Genomic DNA, 17446 nt, shown 5'->3' with positions numbered 1-17446 from the left:
TACTGTACAATGCTTACCAGAGCCTGATGTCCCTCTTCTTATTTCACTCTCCGAAGGAAAGAAAATGAGCATATCTTTGGGAATTATTAAAAAAATGGTACCTCAACTCTTGAGAACATTAATAATACTACCGGTCAGATGTTTTATCATAATTAGAAATGTTGTAGTCTCAGTTTTACACACAGAAGTTATAGAGGGCTGCTCTGATTCAACATGGTGCCTACTCCCATTTAAGTCTTTCAATCCTTTTATACAGAGAAGCTGCCATACTGCTTTTACAGTCTCCCATCACACGCGCACACACATACACACACTGTAGCGTTGTGGTCACATCCCGCAAATCTGGCTCTGTCTTATACATGGACATGGACTGGGTCTGTGGCTGACTCCACTACTGACATAAAGATGTAACAATGCCCCATCCCCATTCCATGATCATACCAAATAACATAATACTAATAACAGCCTGGATGTGTTGTGATCAGTCCTAGAGCCCAGTCCATTTTATGGCAGATTGTAATACGCTCTCAGGTACACCCAGAATGACAGGCTCAAATAGAGGGCTGGTAAAGAGTCTGACTGGACCAGTAAAAACCTCATGGATTTTTGCTGGTTTACCCGGCCACTGACGTTACAGAGTTTCTTAAAATGCCCCTAGTGGTCCAGGTATGTCCAGAGTGTTAGTGAGAGAGAAAAAAATGGAACCTTAAAACCAGAACACTCAGTGAGGTCATGTTTATTCCACTGCCTCTGTCCTGCTGCATTTCACGAGGCTTCATGCTAGTAATCAACAGAAACATTGTTGGTATTCATGTATCACATGCATGTTCACAGATCTATTATGGTCCGTAATATCAGATGTTTGTGTTGCTACATGTTTACTAGCCCCAGGATACAGCAACCTTCTACGCCTTCCCAATCCTTCACAACAAATCATACATCAGAACTATGTGTTGAAGCATGTGAATGGCCTAAGCCCAAACAAGACACTCAGTTCCAGGCCTGAAAGGCTTTGAACTGTGCGTGTGTGGGTGAGATGCTCTACCCTGAGACAGACAATCGGGCAGCATAACTTCAACTGGCTGTGCTGTGTCAGTTGCCTCAAACACGTTACCACACGGTCTATTCATGCTAATCATACTATTTTCTTGTCTTGACTTGGCTGCTACAAAACAGACTTAATGCAGGGGATTTTGATGTCTCCTTATTAGATACACAGACATGGATTATTTTTTAATGTTGGAGATGCTACTCTTCTCTGATCATTTTATCTATATCTCCTGTACTGTATCTGTTGAGCTGTTTGTTACTCTCTGGGGCAGAATAAATATACTCTAAATATATTCTCATCAAGAAAACTAACTGTATGCATTCCCCTTCCTATCAAGACATATAATTATCATATTTGGCTTGTGCTGCTATAGCAAATGAAACTGTCCCTCTGCCTCTGTGTGCTTGGTGTAGAACAATGTGTTGTTTTACCCTCTTCTCTGTCTAGATCAGTGAAGTGCAACATTTGGTTAAAGTATGCCAGCTGTGCACGTTTTCCTTCAAGCAGTGGCGAGGAACTGGCTGCTGGGAGATATACATAGACAATTTGATCTGGTACATAATCCATAAACAATCTTACATACAAATACGAATAATGACAGCAAATGTTTTTTCTAGAGTTTCTACTCAGTTTTACACCATCACTTCAGTTGAAGGATGTTTAAGTACAGTATCGTAACAGTATCATATAAATTCATTTGAGAGGAACTCCAGAATGCCACTTTATTCAGATGTTAAGTAGCACATAAATGTTAAGCATGAAGAGATAAAAAATGAGAGGTAAGAGGGCCAATGTCAGAGTTCACTGGCAGAAATTCCAAAAGTGGATGTGGGGCTCCACTCTAATAACACCCACAACTATCAACTACAGCTACACTTAGTGACTAACATTGTTTACATTTTACACGCACACAAATATATTTATATCTTTATGAGGGGACTAACTGACATAAACCAGTCTTGACCCCCAAATAAATCTTAAAAGGTGTGTCAGAACATAAGGACTGGTCAAAATTCCCTCAACCATATGGTCCAATAGTTAAATTGGTCCTCACAGAGATAGAAGTACAGCATAAAAACAAGATTTTCATTAATGAAAACAATATCTGTCGTCCTGCTGCTACATGCTAGACACATAAGAACTAGGACAGAAAGCTAAAAACCGGAGTTTGTTATGCTGTCCAAGTGAAAGTCCAACCAAAGATATCGATGGAGAAGAAAAGAGGCCACAGTCACCTTCATGCTAAAAGCAGCACTACTGAAAATCAGTGTCCCTAGATGTTTGCAATCTAAAAGCTTCATTGTCTTGAGCAGATTTGTCTAGGACCAAGTATCAAAAGCTGTGGATGGATGATGATAAATATTTGACTGTGTAATATTAAGAAGGCATGAGGTCACACTGAAGGCAGTCGAAGTGGTTCATCTGGTTGCATTCTGGTGGTTTAGCTGTTATAGTTTACAACAGCCACACTGGTCAGCAAAACCATTTCATTGGAATCACAGTGTTACTATCAGAGGATTTGGGGCTTTGTATTGACTTGTAATTTGACTGGGACATTCTGTACAAATCCAAAGCACTGACTAATACAAACTATTAGCATATCCTGAATGAGCTGACCTAATAGGCATAGAATCCAAAAAATGAGGTAGTATTGTTTTAGCAAATCCCTGTCATAATATAAGTATGTATCTGCAAGGCCAGAACAAGCTGGACCTAAGGGGTACTGCTGAGGGCCCCGGCTTGATTTAAAGTCATCCCCAAAACCCCGTGGTTCACTATTTACCAGTTGGATTTTGATTTGCCAGTTCAGAATATTGACCACAACATCACCTTGACCATCTAGTCATGTGTTAGCTAGGGCCTGTGCTTATAGAGACGTGTAGGAAAAGTTTCACAAATTCAATTCATCAGTTTGACGAAAACAGATAACCTGACCAGGTACAGTGAACCTGCGGGGCCGCTGGTCCTGTTCACACACTGATCGGTCCCTGACCTGGTTTATATTTGAACAACAACAAAAATCACTGACAGTCAGCCAATGTTAGCTGACCAGTCATTCAATGCACAAGTAAAAAAAAAACTGACATCCTGCAATATAACAGACCCAGGAGAGAGGGGAGCAAAACTCTGTTGTCATGCTAATGACACAGGGCTGCTCCCATTGTGTTACAACACACTCTTTGTGTTGTGTGTCTGGTCCGTCAGTGAAACCTCTCATCTAAGATATGTTTGCTGCATACTGCAGAGTGATTTTCAGCCAGTCTTTTATGAAACAGATTCCTGGTTTCCTTTTGCGACTCCTAGCCTCTGACTTTTGTCAACTGTGTTTTCTGGTTTCCTGACACGTTAAATCAAAAGTCAACTCTTGCTAATCAGATATACCAAAAAAAGGAAGATATCAACATGACCGAACTAAGTGAAAATGTAGATAGAAAACATGTTAGTGATGCTAGTGACATCTCTTAAACTGTTGGTGAAGTGAAACTCCAGGTTATTACACATGCTAACACTTCAGGAAAATAATTTCTGTCTGGAAATCAGATATCCAAATAACTAACTCCTACATGTTGAAACTGCTGGCGAAGACTCTTGCAGCAGATTTAATAGTGCAGCCTAGTAACTCTTCATTTTCACTCAGTTGGGGGAATTAATGCTGATCAAGGCAAGGAGGCAAAGAACAGAATCAATGCTGTCCTTGTATTTCCAGCGGCACCATTTTGCATCCCTGATTTGACTGCTATGCAAGGGGGATGCAAAATGGTGAGGGGGCACTGTAACATCTAAGGAAGGAAGCTGCTTCCGGATGCAGCTTTCCTACAGGAAGTTGGTGGAGCTATCAGTTCCACTGATCTGGAACTTTTGGGCACTTTCGGAGGAGTGGAGGGTGTTGGAGGAGGAGGGTTGCAGAGGAGCCACAGGATAGGGTACTTCAGCCTGGGGGGTGAAAAAAAAATACACGTTTCCACAATCATATCGGACATCTGACATTTCCAATTATATCTTTCAAACAGGTTTTTAGATAGGTCACAATAGAGCTAGGGACAATAACTGGTGAGGCAGCCACTGACATTGAACCATCATATATTTTCTGTGTATTAACCACTAGATCATTCCCAGATCCGAAAAAAAAAAAAATGAAACACACCAAAAATACTGATTTGAGCTAGATCACGAAAACAAATCACCTCTGTGACAGTAATTTTCTCTGACGCTGTCGCTAACCTGTCATAACCACCTTAGCAGTCATGTGGGAACAAAGAAAAGAAGGCTGATGAAGTATGTCAATTTTCAAGGATTTATTTTAAATGTAACTGCTGTTTTTTAATTATTTTTAACAAATGTGTCTATATCTTTTTTAGACTTAATACTAGATATACTTCGGTACCTCTCTTGGTGTCTTACAACCCATCAGGGGGTCCTGGCATTTCATTTGTCAACGATTGCACCAGCCCACCACATGTCTGCTCTTTGATTGAAGTCTGGACTAACTATCCTGCCCTAACTCCAGATCACTGAAAGCTTTCCCCAGACACACTATACACTCGAGTGACTTCAGTGAGGAGAAATACACAGACATGACATACATGGTTAAGTTCTTTCACATAGACAGTAGAGATTAAATTATGATCAGCTTTTGTCTGGCAACGAATTGAATATACTGTCTGTGAGTGACTAGTATCTTATTAGTTTGACAGTGTTGTTATATTAGAAGGAATTTATCATTAAAATGTATGCTTTATTTCTTTTTAACACAGGCAGAGCTGTGTCTTCCTAAGTATCTCTTATTTCTTGGGATATTCTGAACAGAGTTGGTTAAAGTTTTTGTGGGGGGTGGTCTGTGACTGACTGACACATTGAACATGGTTGAGAGAAAATGGACGTTAATATGAAGTCTGTGTGTGTGTGTTTCTGTGTCTACCCTACCGGTGGTAAGGTCAGCAGCGGTTCCGCAGGTGAGGAAGCCATATTCTCATTTAAAGGTTCACTGGCTGGTGGAGCAGCGCTATACATGACTGGAGCTGGAGCATAGCCCTACATACACACCGCGCGCGTACACACACACACACACACACACACAAACAACACACTGTTATCATATTCAGGGAATCACACAGCAGTAGCAGGGTGAGCTGCTGGGTCATTTCCACACTGAGTTGCATTCACTGATGGACATATTCTTTAATCTGATTGTGCACAAGTGATGTTGACAGGTTTACAGGTCACAGATAAGCTGAAGGTTGTTTACACACCTCTCTCTCCTGACCTAAGAGTGAAGACTGAAAACTGCATCACAATAAATGTTAAGTTCATTCTCATTCTGAAACACAGCGGTGTGCAACCACTTGATGGCTGGTTGTAGTTATAATTGACTAAAAACTGCATTTGTCACAAAAAATAATAATTAGAGTTCATACCAATGACAAGGTCGAACATTCCCCTTGTGAAACCACATTAAAATTCACTAGATTCAGATTTTTATTTGAATAAAAGGTCAGAATATGAGTGAACTAAGCTGGTTTGACCAACTGGCGAGAAGAATGCTGATGTGTTTGTTGTCTGTGTATAAACACCTGAGCTCCAAAATTACTATAAACATGGAAAGTAATACATTTTTCTTAGATTTGTTATATCAGCAATTCAAATCATTGAATACTTATTGAGCCGGATATGTAAATATGATCAATACTATCAGATCACACTTGGTTTGGGATGTCTTTGCTTACTATTCTCGACACTTAAACTTACTCACACATAATTTAAAACCATTTGTGTGGTTCTACAAAACACACAGAACTTTGTAAATTCCTGCAGTTTACGGGGAGCATTGGTGATGTAATGCAGCCAAAAGGTAAAATGTCAAGTAACATGACATCGTCTGTGACATTCCACAAAGTTAAAGATTGTACCATTGGAGCTACAGGTCCGGGGGGATACTGGCCTGGTGGTGGACCATTCCAATGTGGAGGCTGGGCAGGGACGCCCATAACTGGACCAGCAGGATAGCCAGGGTTCTGGGGTGGGTAACCTGGGTTAAAACCCTGTAGAGGGAGACACACAGGAAATAAGGAAACCATGTTTAAGAAAGAACGCTTGGAGCATGATACTAACAGTTGCGGGTGGGGGGCCGTTCCACTGTCCTGGGCCAGCAACTGGAGGCGGAGGATAGACTGTAGGAGCCTATTCAGGAGCACACATATACACATACACACACAGACGTGTACACAACAACAGATACATCAGCATTACAAAGTCAGTTCACCAGTTATTTTCCAGGTAATATGAGGCTTGTTGACTATGAAGTTATTTATCACTACTGTGATGTAATAAATGTGTGTTATATACCATGCTGGGGTTAGAGCCAGGGTAGTACACCTGCAAACACATAAGAACACTTGTTAATTTAGTAACAAAGCACCAACAACTTACATCCATGACCACATACAAGTGATTTTAATCATCTCACCGGCCCTGGTTGTCCAGGAGCAATGTACGGAGGAGAAGGTCCGATAGGACCAGGAGGAGGATGGAATGTATCTGGGGTCATCTGGAGAAAAGGAGACACGGATAATGACGCAACTGATTGTGTCAGGACTAAAACTAATAATTACAATAAATAATAATTAATTGTCTTTTGATTATCCACTAAAATAACTTGTATTTAAAGTGTATTTTATCTCTGACCTTGTCAATCCAAACAAGGCAACACAGCAGAAAGTCATGATAATAAAATGATTTATGGTAAATTCAGGCAGATGGAAGCTTATGAAAGGCTAAATGAGCATTCTAATTTCAGGTCAAACTATTATCCCTACAAAATCCTATTCAGTCACATTTAAATTTTCCCAGGGATTGACTTTATACATGACTGAAAGTGTATAAAACCTGCAAAACGCTGTAACTCCAGACGGAGACCTACTTGTCTGAGTCGACAATTAGTACCTGCAGAGTCCCAGCAGTCGTGCCTTTCGTCTTGAAAATCTTCTTACGACAGCAGCAGCAAATCCCAGCCGGGATACCAAGTAGCAACAGCAGAGCCATAAGGGGGTTTCCTTCTGTGCGCTCATGGTGGTCTGCAGTGGAAAAGGAGCAGGTTGTTTGACTCATATCTTTAATGATGCTGATACAAATTAAAAGCATCACCTCCTTGGTGGAGGTAATAAAGCTTCTGTCACGTGTGATTATGTGGCATCACAGTGAAAAGCAGCATAGGGGACCTTCTATGTTTCAGTTCACTCCTCAGAAACTGGTTTGCTTGTCGCGCCACTATCCCATGGCATTTTGATAACAGGCTGCTGTTTTCATTATTGACAACAGGTTATTGTTGTATACACTCATTTTAGCAAGTTCACCCTGTTTCTACCAGAAGCATCCCACAACACCAGTGTCCAGCTTACATTGCCATTATTGGGGATTTCAATTGGCATTTTTAATTTTTATATAAACAAACTTCCAATATCCTCTACCACACACCCTAACTAAAACTTATAATTGCCTCAGCATTGACTCTCCTTCCCCAGGAGAGGATTCACAGTAAAAACGCAGTTATGGTCTTCCTGCACCATCGCACACAGTTGTCAATGAATGCTCCGTGTCAAACATACTGGCTCATTATAACATCATTACTGACTCTCTTCCTTCTCTCTCTAGCTCCCCCCTTTTCTAGTGCATCAACAACATTCTGACCTCACTTTACATCCAACTCATCCACTTACCACCCTGCCATTTTAGACCTTAAACCTTTAGCAAAATAGCCGTGCTGCTCTTATCTTGAAGAACCACGAACTCAACTCAGACCTACTTCCAGGTTTTGATTCAAGTTAAAGTCACAGGTAGCCTCGAGCTGACTGCACAAAATACCTCTCTATCTGACCCACTGATCTGGACAGCGATAGTAGTCCATCTTAACCACAGATTTTACTCACTCCTACATTATGTATATGGAGACAGGAATGACATATCAACATGTGTATTTTTAGCCTGAAACATGAAATCTGTTGTGGCTGCAGATATTGATCCAGGATGATTGGCTTGTTGTGTTTTTACATGGTGCCCACCTGTCAAGTCCATCCTGGTAACAGACACCAGTCGGCTTTTGCGGTCTCTCAGAGAGTAATGTCCCTCATCACTGTGGTTCACATGTCTGATCTCGATATTCATGGAGTGGGTCTGAACCCGGTCCCAGTAATCTGGAAGGTCACGGGCCACAGGAGCACCATCACGCACCTGAGGGAGACAAGCATCAGTCAGAGCATCACTCGAGATCACCAGCTCCAGTTTTGCACCAACAAAAACATTAATATAATCCAAAAGGGCTACATCCATTGTTGTATGTATCGTAGATATTGTTAGGGTAAGTTTACAAACCTCACAATGGATGACTCATCATCTTCATTTATTCAATTTTGCATTAGAGTTTGGCACTAAATTACTTTAGTGAAGAAATAAATTCCACTTCCTTCAAAAGAGTCTGCAGGCCTATCCCATTCAACATTTCATCTCTGTGCAAATACCTAAATATGAATATTTACAGTACATATAGAATATAAAGACAAGTGCAACCCCATATTTCATCACCTTTAAAAACCCATCCCCTCCCTCTGCTAATCCATCCATCTTACCAGTGTAACATTAGCGCTCTCTCCAGAGAAGGCGAGATCAGCATCAGCCAAGTCGATGCCCTCCAGTGGGATGAAGAGACTCTCTCCCGCTACACACTTCAAATAGTTAAGTTTGGCTAGAATAGGGAGGAGAAAAATAAAGTGACAGACAGGAAAGTCAAGAGAAGATTAACTTTGTGTAATTTGTAATTCTGCTTTCAGCCTGAGAAAAATTAAAAGAAAATATAGAATTTTGAAACCAGGACTCATTTATAACTGTTGCACACTGACAAAATGAGATCATAAAGATACTAACCCCACTTCACAAGCAAAAGCTGAGCGCTATAAAAACAAACAATTATAGAAGAATGTGCACGCTTGCAGTTTGTCTTTTACCCATGTGCATGAACATTTTGAGAGACGGGAGAGTGGCAATGCAGATGTGAGGGGGTGAGTGAAGCCAGTTCATTGATTCGCTTTATAATGAACAATATAACCAGCAGTCTTATTTGTACTTTCGCAGTATAACTGTTCCATAAGAACGTTTAATGATCAAAGATATAAAACTTAAGAGTAAAGCTCCTCAATGTCGGAGTAAGAACAGTTGCGCTTCTTCTCGCTTGATCACATGATTCATAAGAAACCATTGATCAGCAGGATCATTTAACATTCCTGATGTGCTTTTCATTCACCATTTATGGTTGAATGTGGGCATGTAGACGCGAGACATGAGGCCCGGGATTCTTCTTAGAGCTGACTGTCAAACTGCGCAATCTGAGGAGAAGGGCCTTAGTAACATAGTCACACCATGCCCATGTAGGGAGTCCCTAGCCGGGGAGCGGGGCTCGCAAGTGTGGCTAGGGGATCCCGGCTCCCCGGCTAGCGTTAGCTCGCTGCTGCTACAAATCAGACATTTAAGTGCTTGCATAAACAAGGGCCCCCGGAACACCTCTAAATGTTGACTCAACAGTGTGGAAGGATGCTGCGCCAGCTCAAGCTCCCACTGCTCCCACTGCTCCCACTGCTTCCACTGCTTCCAATGCAGGGCTGCACTGGGGAGCTGGGGCTCTCGCAGCCAGGCTAACGGTGGTGAGGGGGGTAGGGCACTCAAAACAGGTCAATCTGAGGAGGGCTGTTTTAGACAGGGTAAAAATGTTCTGTTTTAAATGATCATTGTGGTATTTTGACCAAAATATGTTACAGACCCCAAGGAACCATATCAACTGTGGTAAAATGGGCATAATATGTCCCCTTTAATAGGAGATTCACCTTCTGATTGACAATGACCCAACAAACAGCCAAGATGATACAAGAGTGGCTTAGGCAAAACTCTGTGAATGTACTTGCATGGCCCGGCAACGGCCCCAACTTGAACCAAACTGAACATCTGGGGAGATCTGAAAATAGCTGCCCACCAACTGTCCCCTTCACACCTGACAGAGCTGAGCTTGAGAGGTATATGGCAGCCATCCCTTAATCCAGGTGTCTACAGCTTTTGTTATATACACGAAGGCTGTACAAACAAAAAACTGAGAAAAGAACCAGAATAATAATGTCAAAGTGACAGTTTTTCTGTTGAATACAGTTTTGAAAATAATAAATGGATTTGTACAACACTCTTATCCCCTTAACAAGAACTCAAAGCAATTTACAATACTAATATCATTCACCCATTCACACACACATTCACACAGAGGGCATACAGGGCCATTTAGGGTTTGCTTGTCTTTGAGTGGATGAGCTGGGGATTGAACTCGATCAGAAAAGTGAACAACTAGCTCTACCCCCTGAGCCACAACCACCTGAGATCATGTTTGACATAATTATTTTACCACAGACACACTGTTGTTGATGGTGTAGCTGGTCCATCAGCAGGTTTTTATGTCACGGCTCAATTACTGCAGGTCACATTTACAGTTTCAGAAAGAGAGCAGCAGAACCAGCCAATTTCAAACAAGCAGGTTTAGTACTGACACTGTCCCAGTTATTATTAAATGTCTGAAATGACCAATAGCTCATGGTGGCTGACTCCTCTTGTGCTACTGTTTTTCTACATCTACCACTGTGACTTTAGCTGGTGTCCAGTAAAACTTATTCACTGGCTTTAAATACTTTAAAGTTCTTAAAAAACAAATGGTTATTAGCATTCATGGATAATATAATACTTGGGTAACTTACTTGTGACGGCCACTTTGAAAGAGGAGAGCTCATTATGCCAGAAATCTGTCTGGACGTACGTCCCCTGGTCTTCAAAAGTCACCTGATAAAACCATACAGACCATGTTAATACATTGTGAGCATCAAACATCTCATGCTACACTCTAACCAAGTGTTTTGTTTTTGACAACTTGTGAAAAAATAACTCTGCCTGATTTAAGAATCAGTTGTATTCCCCAGAGAAATAAAACAAATAATCTTCTGTTACCTTGTCAAGATACCAGCGTCGATCAGTACCTGTGCCAGACACCCTGCCTTTGTCTGGCCTGTGAGGACATCAACAGCCACATGTAAATACATAAGTAGCAACACTAGAAATGACTCAGCATCACTCCATTATGTCCATAAGCATCAGGTGTCCCTGACTGGTTCTAACCTGGTCCTGCCTTTCTCCCAGTAGATCTGAGTCCTGCTTAGACCATCTGCAGGGGTGAACTCCAGCTTCTCACAACTCTTTGACAGGTAGATCTTCAGCTGGCGACCATGGCCTAAACGCTCACTGTCATGGCTAGTATAGGACTCTAAATCAAAGGCAAGAGTTGAGAGACAATGAGGCACAAATTCAAAACTAAACAAATAGGGTATATAACTATACATCAATGAAAAACACAACAGAACACTGAGTTATTTAACTGGAAGTGACTGAACACTGTGTCACAACAGCAACACCAACCACCGCTGCAACCTTAGTTGCTTTGCATTGTCATTTGATGCACTGTTAGTTCATATATATATTGGTTATATGTGCTTTCAGGTATGGGCATGGTTAAGTTATTAGGGAAAGATCACTATTGCATTTAATTAAACACAAATGTTGCACTTGTAACCACACCGATCAGTGATGTCCTAGTGGACAGACACACCAAACGTCTTAATCTCAGTTAATGGATGACAAATAAACCGTTGCAGAAGACTTTATGTATTAAACATGTGAATCAGCATATACAGAACCAGAGACAACATGTCTTAAGACTTTGTTAATCTATTTAGCACTTGGTATGTGCAGGTTTAAATGCTTCTCACATTTCTACTTTCATCACAGACTCTTGCATGATGTTCCTTTGTGTTTGATATTGGTATTGGTTAAGATTATAAATCAAAGAGTCATCAAAACACTTCATGTTCCATCTGACACAAGAGACAATAGGAGCATGAAGTAAATTAAATTTCCGTTGACAAAGGGTAACACAAGGATTGGGAGATAAGAGGGTAGTCTTTGCATGCAATTCAATGAGGAATGCTCAGTAGCTGACTTTGGTCTTGTAAGTAGAGGAATGATGAGACAGTACTCACCCACACTGAGGGCAGCAGCCAGCAGTATCACAACAGTCCACATCATCTGCAGGCACACACACAAGAGTTCATGAGATTCAATCTATAATGCTATCAGTGTAGACAGACAGACAGATGAGTTCTTTTACAGATGTGTCCTTAACATTTATTGAGACATTTCAATTAAAACTGAAGTGTTATCATCAGAGTGGCACTAGAGTCCCACTGCTAAAATGGCAAAAAAAAACTACTCTGCAGGGCTTAAACTCCAAATATTCTTTAGTCACTACTTATTAATCATGTGCCTGGGTAGAAACTGAAAAAGGCTATAACTTGGGCACGATGGATAGTAATTGTTGGTTACTTAAACTATGGGCTTTCTGGAAAATTTCCATGGTAAGTTAAGCTCGGGAATTTGGGTAATTTTGAAAAACTAAATTAGCGCAAATTGAACGCTGATCCATTAAAACATCATTCAAAACTCTATTTTAAAGATGTATGTGCCACGTGCAACCATCTCATGTGTTGGGACATTTCACCCCAGCCAATGTAGAAGTGAAGGCTGTGTACATTTGCAAATACTGTGCAAAGATCTATGTGACCTAAGATGCAGAAGCATATAGTCAAGGTCTCAAAGTTTCCTCAGGGTTCAAATCAGCTTATGACAAAACAAAATGTTTATAATTTAAGTCTGTATATGACAAGGTAAATACAGTTAGTATTTCAGGAGAAACACTTAACTGCTTTAGAATTTTTGCCCCATTTAACCTGACTGTTGATCAATTAAAATAAATGAAGGTTGTGTCAACTATCTACTCAGCCCTGCTGGTCTGTGTGTATGGTCTGTGAGCATGTGTCTGTGTGTCCATGTGAGAGGGAGACAGAGGAGTCAGGAGGAGGCAGTGTCATTTGGACACAGTGTTAGTAATCTGTTTACGTAGTCACAATCTACATGGACCTCCATAGTAAAGGGGTGACTGATAAACTGCTCTGTTCAAACATTGACACGCGACACTCACAGCAGTGATAAGCGATCACATAAGTTGAGGCTTCACAACACTGTGGGCTGTTTAATATTAACACCTGGACCTGTCAATCTGTAAAGGTTTGGCTTCATTCATCCTGTGCAGAAGATCGAAGACATAGACCGTGCTCCAATGCAGACAGTCACTGATAACTGACTGCGGTTTCTTGGACACCTATGCTAATGGGATCTTTGACTTTGAGTACCAATATTTCAATGAGTGCATGAGGACACACCAACCCAGTGTAGGCTAGGTTTGATTTTACACAAAGTTTAGAGGTGAACTGAATTCAGAAACAAAGAAAAGCCCCTGCTAACTAACCCAAGCCACCAACTACTCAAATTAACTTATCACAATAAAGGTTTGATGGCTTTCTCAATAAGTTCCTGTACCAAAGAACGATCTGACTTTTTGAAGAAGTTTCAATCAGTCTGGTCTGCTCCCAGTCTGCACCTGTCAACGTTTCAGCTGTTCCATTTCTATTCTGAGGGTTTGCTGCATCTTAATTTAGCAGAACTGCAACAATGACATTTCTCAAGCTATGTTGCCTCTGCATAGAGCTTTGCAATAAATAAACAATTCATCAATTAATCAGGTGACAGAAAATTATTTTGACAAATTTAATGGCAGCTATTTTGATAATTGAATTGTCATTTTAACTATTTATTCATCTAAAACTCCAACGATTTACAGATTCAGCCTCTCAAAGTAAGGATTTGATAATCTCCTTTCTCATATAGAAAGGAGATTATATTACAGAGTATATTTTGGTCGTGTGATTGTTCGGCCAAAACACTTTTTTAGGATATCCCCTAAGGCTGTGGGGAAATTAAACTGAATCTGCACATTATTTTCTGAACTTAACAGATCAAACGCTTAATCAGAAAGAAAAAAAATAATAATGAATATAAGCATATCATTACAGCACTATGTTGTCATTTAATTCCTGTCTCAAATGATAAGACTGAAACAATTTATAGAGCCCTGACACATGCAACATGCTAAAGAATATATAGTGTGTTGTATGTTTAACACCGTACACATTGCTCTGGTTTCGTATATTCTCCACCTCTACATGAAGCATTACATTTGACATTATGAAGAGCAGCAAACCATATATAAAGGTTGTGAATGAGAAATAAAACCAAAATATCACAAACAAAAACGCTGCCATCTTCTGTATCTTGAACCAGTCAACACAGTAGCTTTCGGGGTTGATGCAGCGGTATCAAGGTCCCAGCAGTGAACACGCTCAACCAATCATGAGTCAGTCTCAACTGTCAATCATCCAATTTTTACTGGACGTTCTCTCACTAGAGCATTTGCATTCTAACATACAAATCCTTAGCTCAGTGCATGTTGGAAAGCAACTTGTGCTAGCCGACCAAACTAAAAACAATCAAACTACATGTTAAATAAATGCTGGTTTGATTGGTCAAGCATGTATATCGGTGGGATCTCGATACTGCAGCTCCATCACTGGGCACTCTTACTCAATAATGCTCAAGATGGAATCGGGACATTTTGGCCTCATTTCCAGATGGTGGTGGAGATGTGTCGTCCATCTTTATTTAAACTCTATGTTGTGATTGTGATGAGCTGCAGAAGTCGGATGGCACTAGTAGGCAGACCTGCCAGGGGGGAGTTACAGTAGCCAAACCAGAACCTGCACCGCCTTCTGAGTGAGAAGGGGACGTATTCTCCTGATGTAGTGCAGCATGTATCTACATCCAAATGTTTGAATTATTCTTCTCATTAGCCTGAAACAATATACTTTATTTATACATTGGGAACAGGTCCTCTCTAGGAAGGCCGCCATCGTTTTTACAGTAGTAAAACTAGACCCAAAACTAGACCCAGTAAACACCTGTTCAGTTTTTAATGATAATCGAAGGCAGCAACAGGTTCTCCTTCATGCTCGGTAAGAGAGGGTGGGCTGATGGGTACACGCTGAACCTTTAAATCACTGGACACCAATGATAATATGATGAACCAGGTCTTACAATACAAAGGATATTATGCGGAGACGCTCCCACTTCTGCTGATATTTTATACAGTATCTGAAAGTCTCCCCGCTTAGACAGGGGACCCCTCGGCCCTCAGACCCTATGGTATGTGAGAGAAAGACAGGGGGTGGAGAGCGTGGCCTAGGGGATAGAGGCCACGCTCTGCAACAAGAAGGTTGCCAGCTCGAATCCCAGTCTTTCCCATCTGCATGCCTAAGTGTCCTTGGCAAGATACTGAACCCCTAAAATGGCCCCTCATAAATGCGGAGTGTTCTAAAAATGTAAGTCGCTTTGGACAAAAGCGTCAGCTAACTGACATTTAATAATAATGTAATGTAATGTAATAATAATGTAATGAGGACTCGCTGGAACCTCTGGTCTGCTGCCACTTTGTCTCGTGTCGTGATCATAGACTGTGTATGGTCGTGCTAATGTGTGGAAATGGTTCCACGGGCGCGAGCTGCTGCCGTGAGACATACCGGAGAGGTGTGGCCGCGTGCAAAAATCACGTTCCTCCATTATTAGAACCAAGCGGGAGCGCGCAGGTTGGAAGAGGACAGGCTGGACCGAGCCCTCACTAGAGGCGAGACTCGGGTGAACGGCGGCGGCGTCTAAGGGCGTCTCCGCTCGGTCCATCAGGCACATTTTTTGTGAACCGGTGGATGAGTAAAATGTCCCCGCAGCAGACACCCACTCTGCGGGGAAACGAGCCCAACCGGTTTTATACCGTAGACGTTTCGGAAATAAAACATGTCTCCGTTTAAGTAGCGTATAGTAAAGAAGACATTCAACGATCCAACAGACACAACCTCCCCCCAGGAGAAGCCTTCTGCCTCTTACCTCCTCTGTAGTCCGTCCGTCTGTACACAACCTCCCCCCAGGAGAAGCCTTCTGCCTCTTACCTCCTCTGTAGTCCGTCCGTCTGTGCTGGGAAGTGGTGCTTGTGTAGCAGTGATGCCGGTTAGTGTGTCAGTGAAGTGAAAACACGGCAGCGTCCTCACGATCCTCAGAGACAGTACTGACGAGAGGGTGGAGTGCTGCCTTCACGGAACTGTCGGAAAAATCACAGACCCCACATTGAAACTTGGTTGGTTGGTTGGACATTGCTGGCGGAGTTCCACATGGGTCAGTACTATGTAGCAAAATTGTTTGTATTACATATTAAATTACATGTGCTAATTATCACAAATATTGATGTCTGTTTTATTTGCAGATGATACATATATGTTCTGCTGTGGAGAAAATGTGCAGCACCTTTGGGAGTTGGTCATATCAGAAATGGGTAAACTAAAGACGTGGCTGAAACAAATTATCATTAAATTAGAACAAAACAAAAGTTATGATGTTTCCAAATCGTACAACAGTTCAACAAGTTCAAATCATTATAGCTGATGTCAGTTATATTGATCACACCGCTCTGCATCTGCCAATCGGCTTGTTGCTCCCTCACTGCGAGTTAAACACTCAACAAAGTCACGACTGATTAGGACAGTAATCAGTCCTGCATGCATGGAGCCATGGCTCCTAAATGGTGGAGCAAGCTCCCCAACGTACCTTGAGTAACATTTTTACATAAAACCTCTAGCACATTGTAGTTTGGCTTTCTTGTAGAAAATTGTACTTTCTTGACAATAATTCATCAATTCATTGATCTTCCATTAATCTTCAAAGTGTGTATTCTTATCAATGCTGAAAATACCCTTTGCTTATGTTCTCCTTTACACTTGACATCTATTGCACTTCTGTCCATCCTGGGAGAGGGATCCCTCACATGTGGCTCTCCCTGAGGTTTCTTAGTCCTTTTACCATGTTTAAAGTTTTTTGTTCTTGTTTTTCCTTCCTATTGTTGAGGGTTAAGGGCAGAGGAGGTCACGGTACCTATCTATCACTCACAAAGCAACGACACAAAGGAACTGGTATAGCAACGGTTTGGAATGTGAGGACGGAAATGAGCACTGCTGTCATCGGATGGCTGGAAACCCAGGGCAATTTAAACTGCAGTATGTTGCGGAGGAACCAACCAGCAGCAGACAGCTCTCAGGACCAACCAGCACATCCAGCCAATCAGGAGGAGAACTACAAAGCTTCTCTCTCGAAGAGAGCACACACTCACAAGAAAAAACACAGAGACACAGATCATGTAAACAACAAACACTAAACACTCATCAAGAACTTTATTCTGCGTCTTCTATACGTCTTGTAGTCAGAATTTCTGACTAAAAGATGTATAGAGGTGTGTTCAGTTGAGTTGGACTCCAGTTCCTGGAGTGAGTGAGA

At 41.4% G+C, this 17446-nt stretch overlaps 1 protein-coding gene across 1 annotated transcript; it reads right to left on the bottom strand.

Annotated features, from left to right (window-relative positions):
* Positions 1–720: 720 nt before the first annotated feature.
* On the bottom strand, positions 721–16198 carry wu:fc21g02. Its single transcript, XM_062388064.1, has 14 exons — positions 16072–16198; positions 12160–12205; positions 11243–11387; positions 11075–11132; positions 10828–10909; positions 8671–8786; positions 8107–8275; positions 6992–7122; positions 6516–6596; positions 6395–6424; positions 6161–6229; positions 5959–6090; positions 4976–5083; positions 721–3985 (listed from the first exon to the last, which is right to left on the bottom strand). The coding sequence occupies exons 2-14, from the start codon at positions 12203–12205 to the stop codon at positions 3866–3868; spliced, it is 1287 nt and encodes a 428-aa protein (XP_062244048.1). The 5' UTR covers positions 16072–16198; the 3' UTR covers positions 721–3865.
* Between the last annotated feature and the right edge of the window lie 1248 nt (positions 16199–17446).

This window comes from Platichthys flesus, chromosome 5, assembly GCF_949316205.1.
Source record: "Platichthys flesus chromosome 5, fPlaFle2.1, whole genome shotgun sequence".
NCBI classification, from domain to species: domain Eukaryota; kingdom Metazoa; phylum Chordata; class Actinopteri; order Pleuronectiformes; family Pleuronectidae; genus Platichthys; species Platichthys flesus.
The sequence above is the reverse complement of the archived record's forward strand: the minus strand, read 5'-3'. Positions and strand labels throughout refer to the sequence as shown.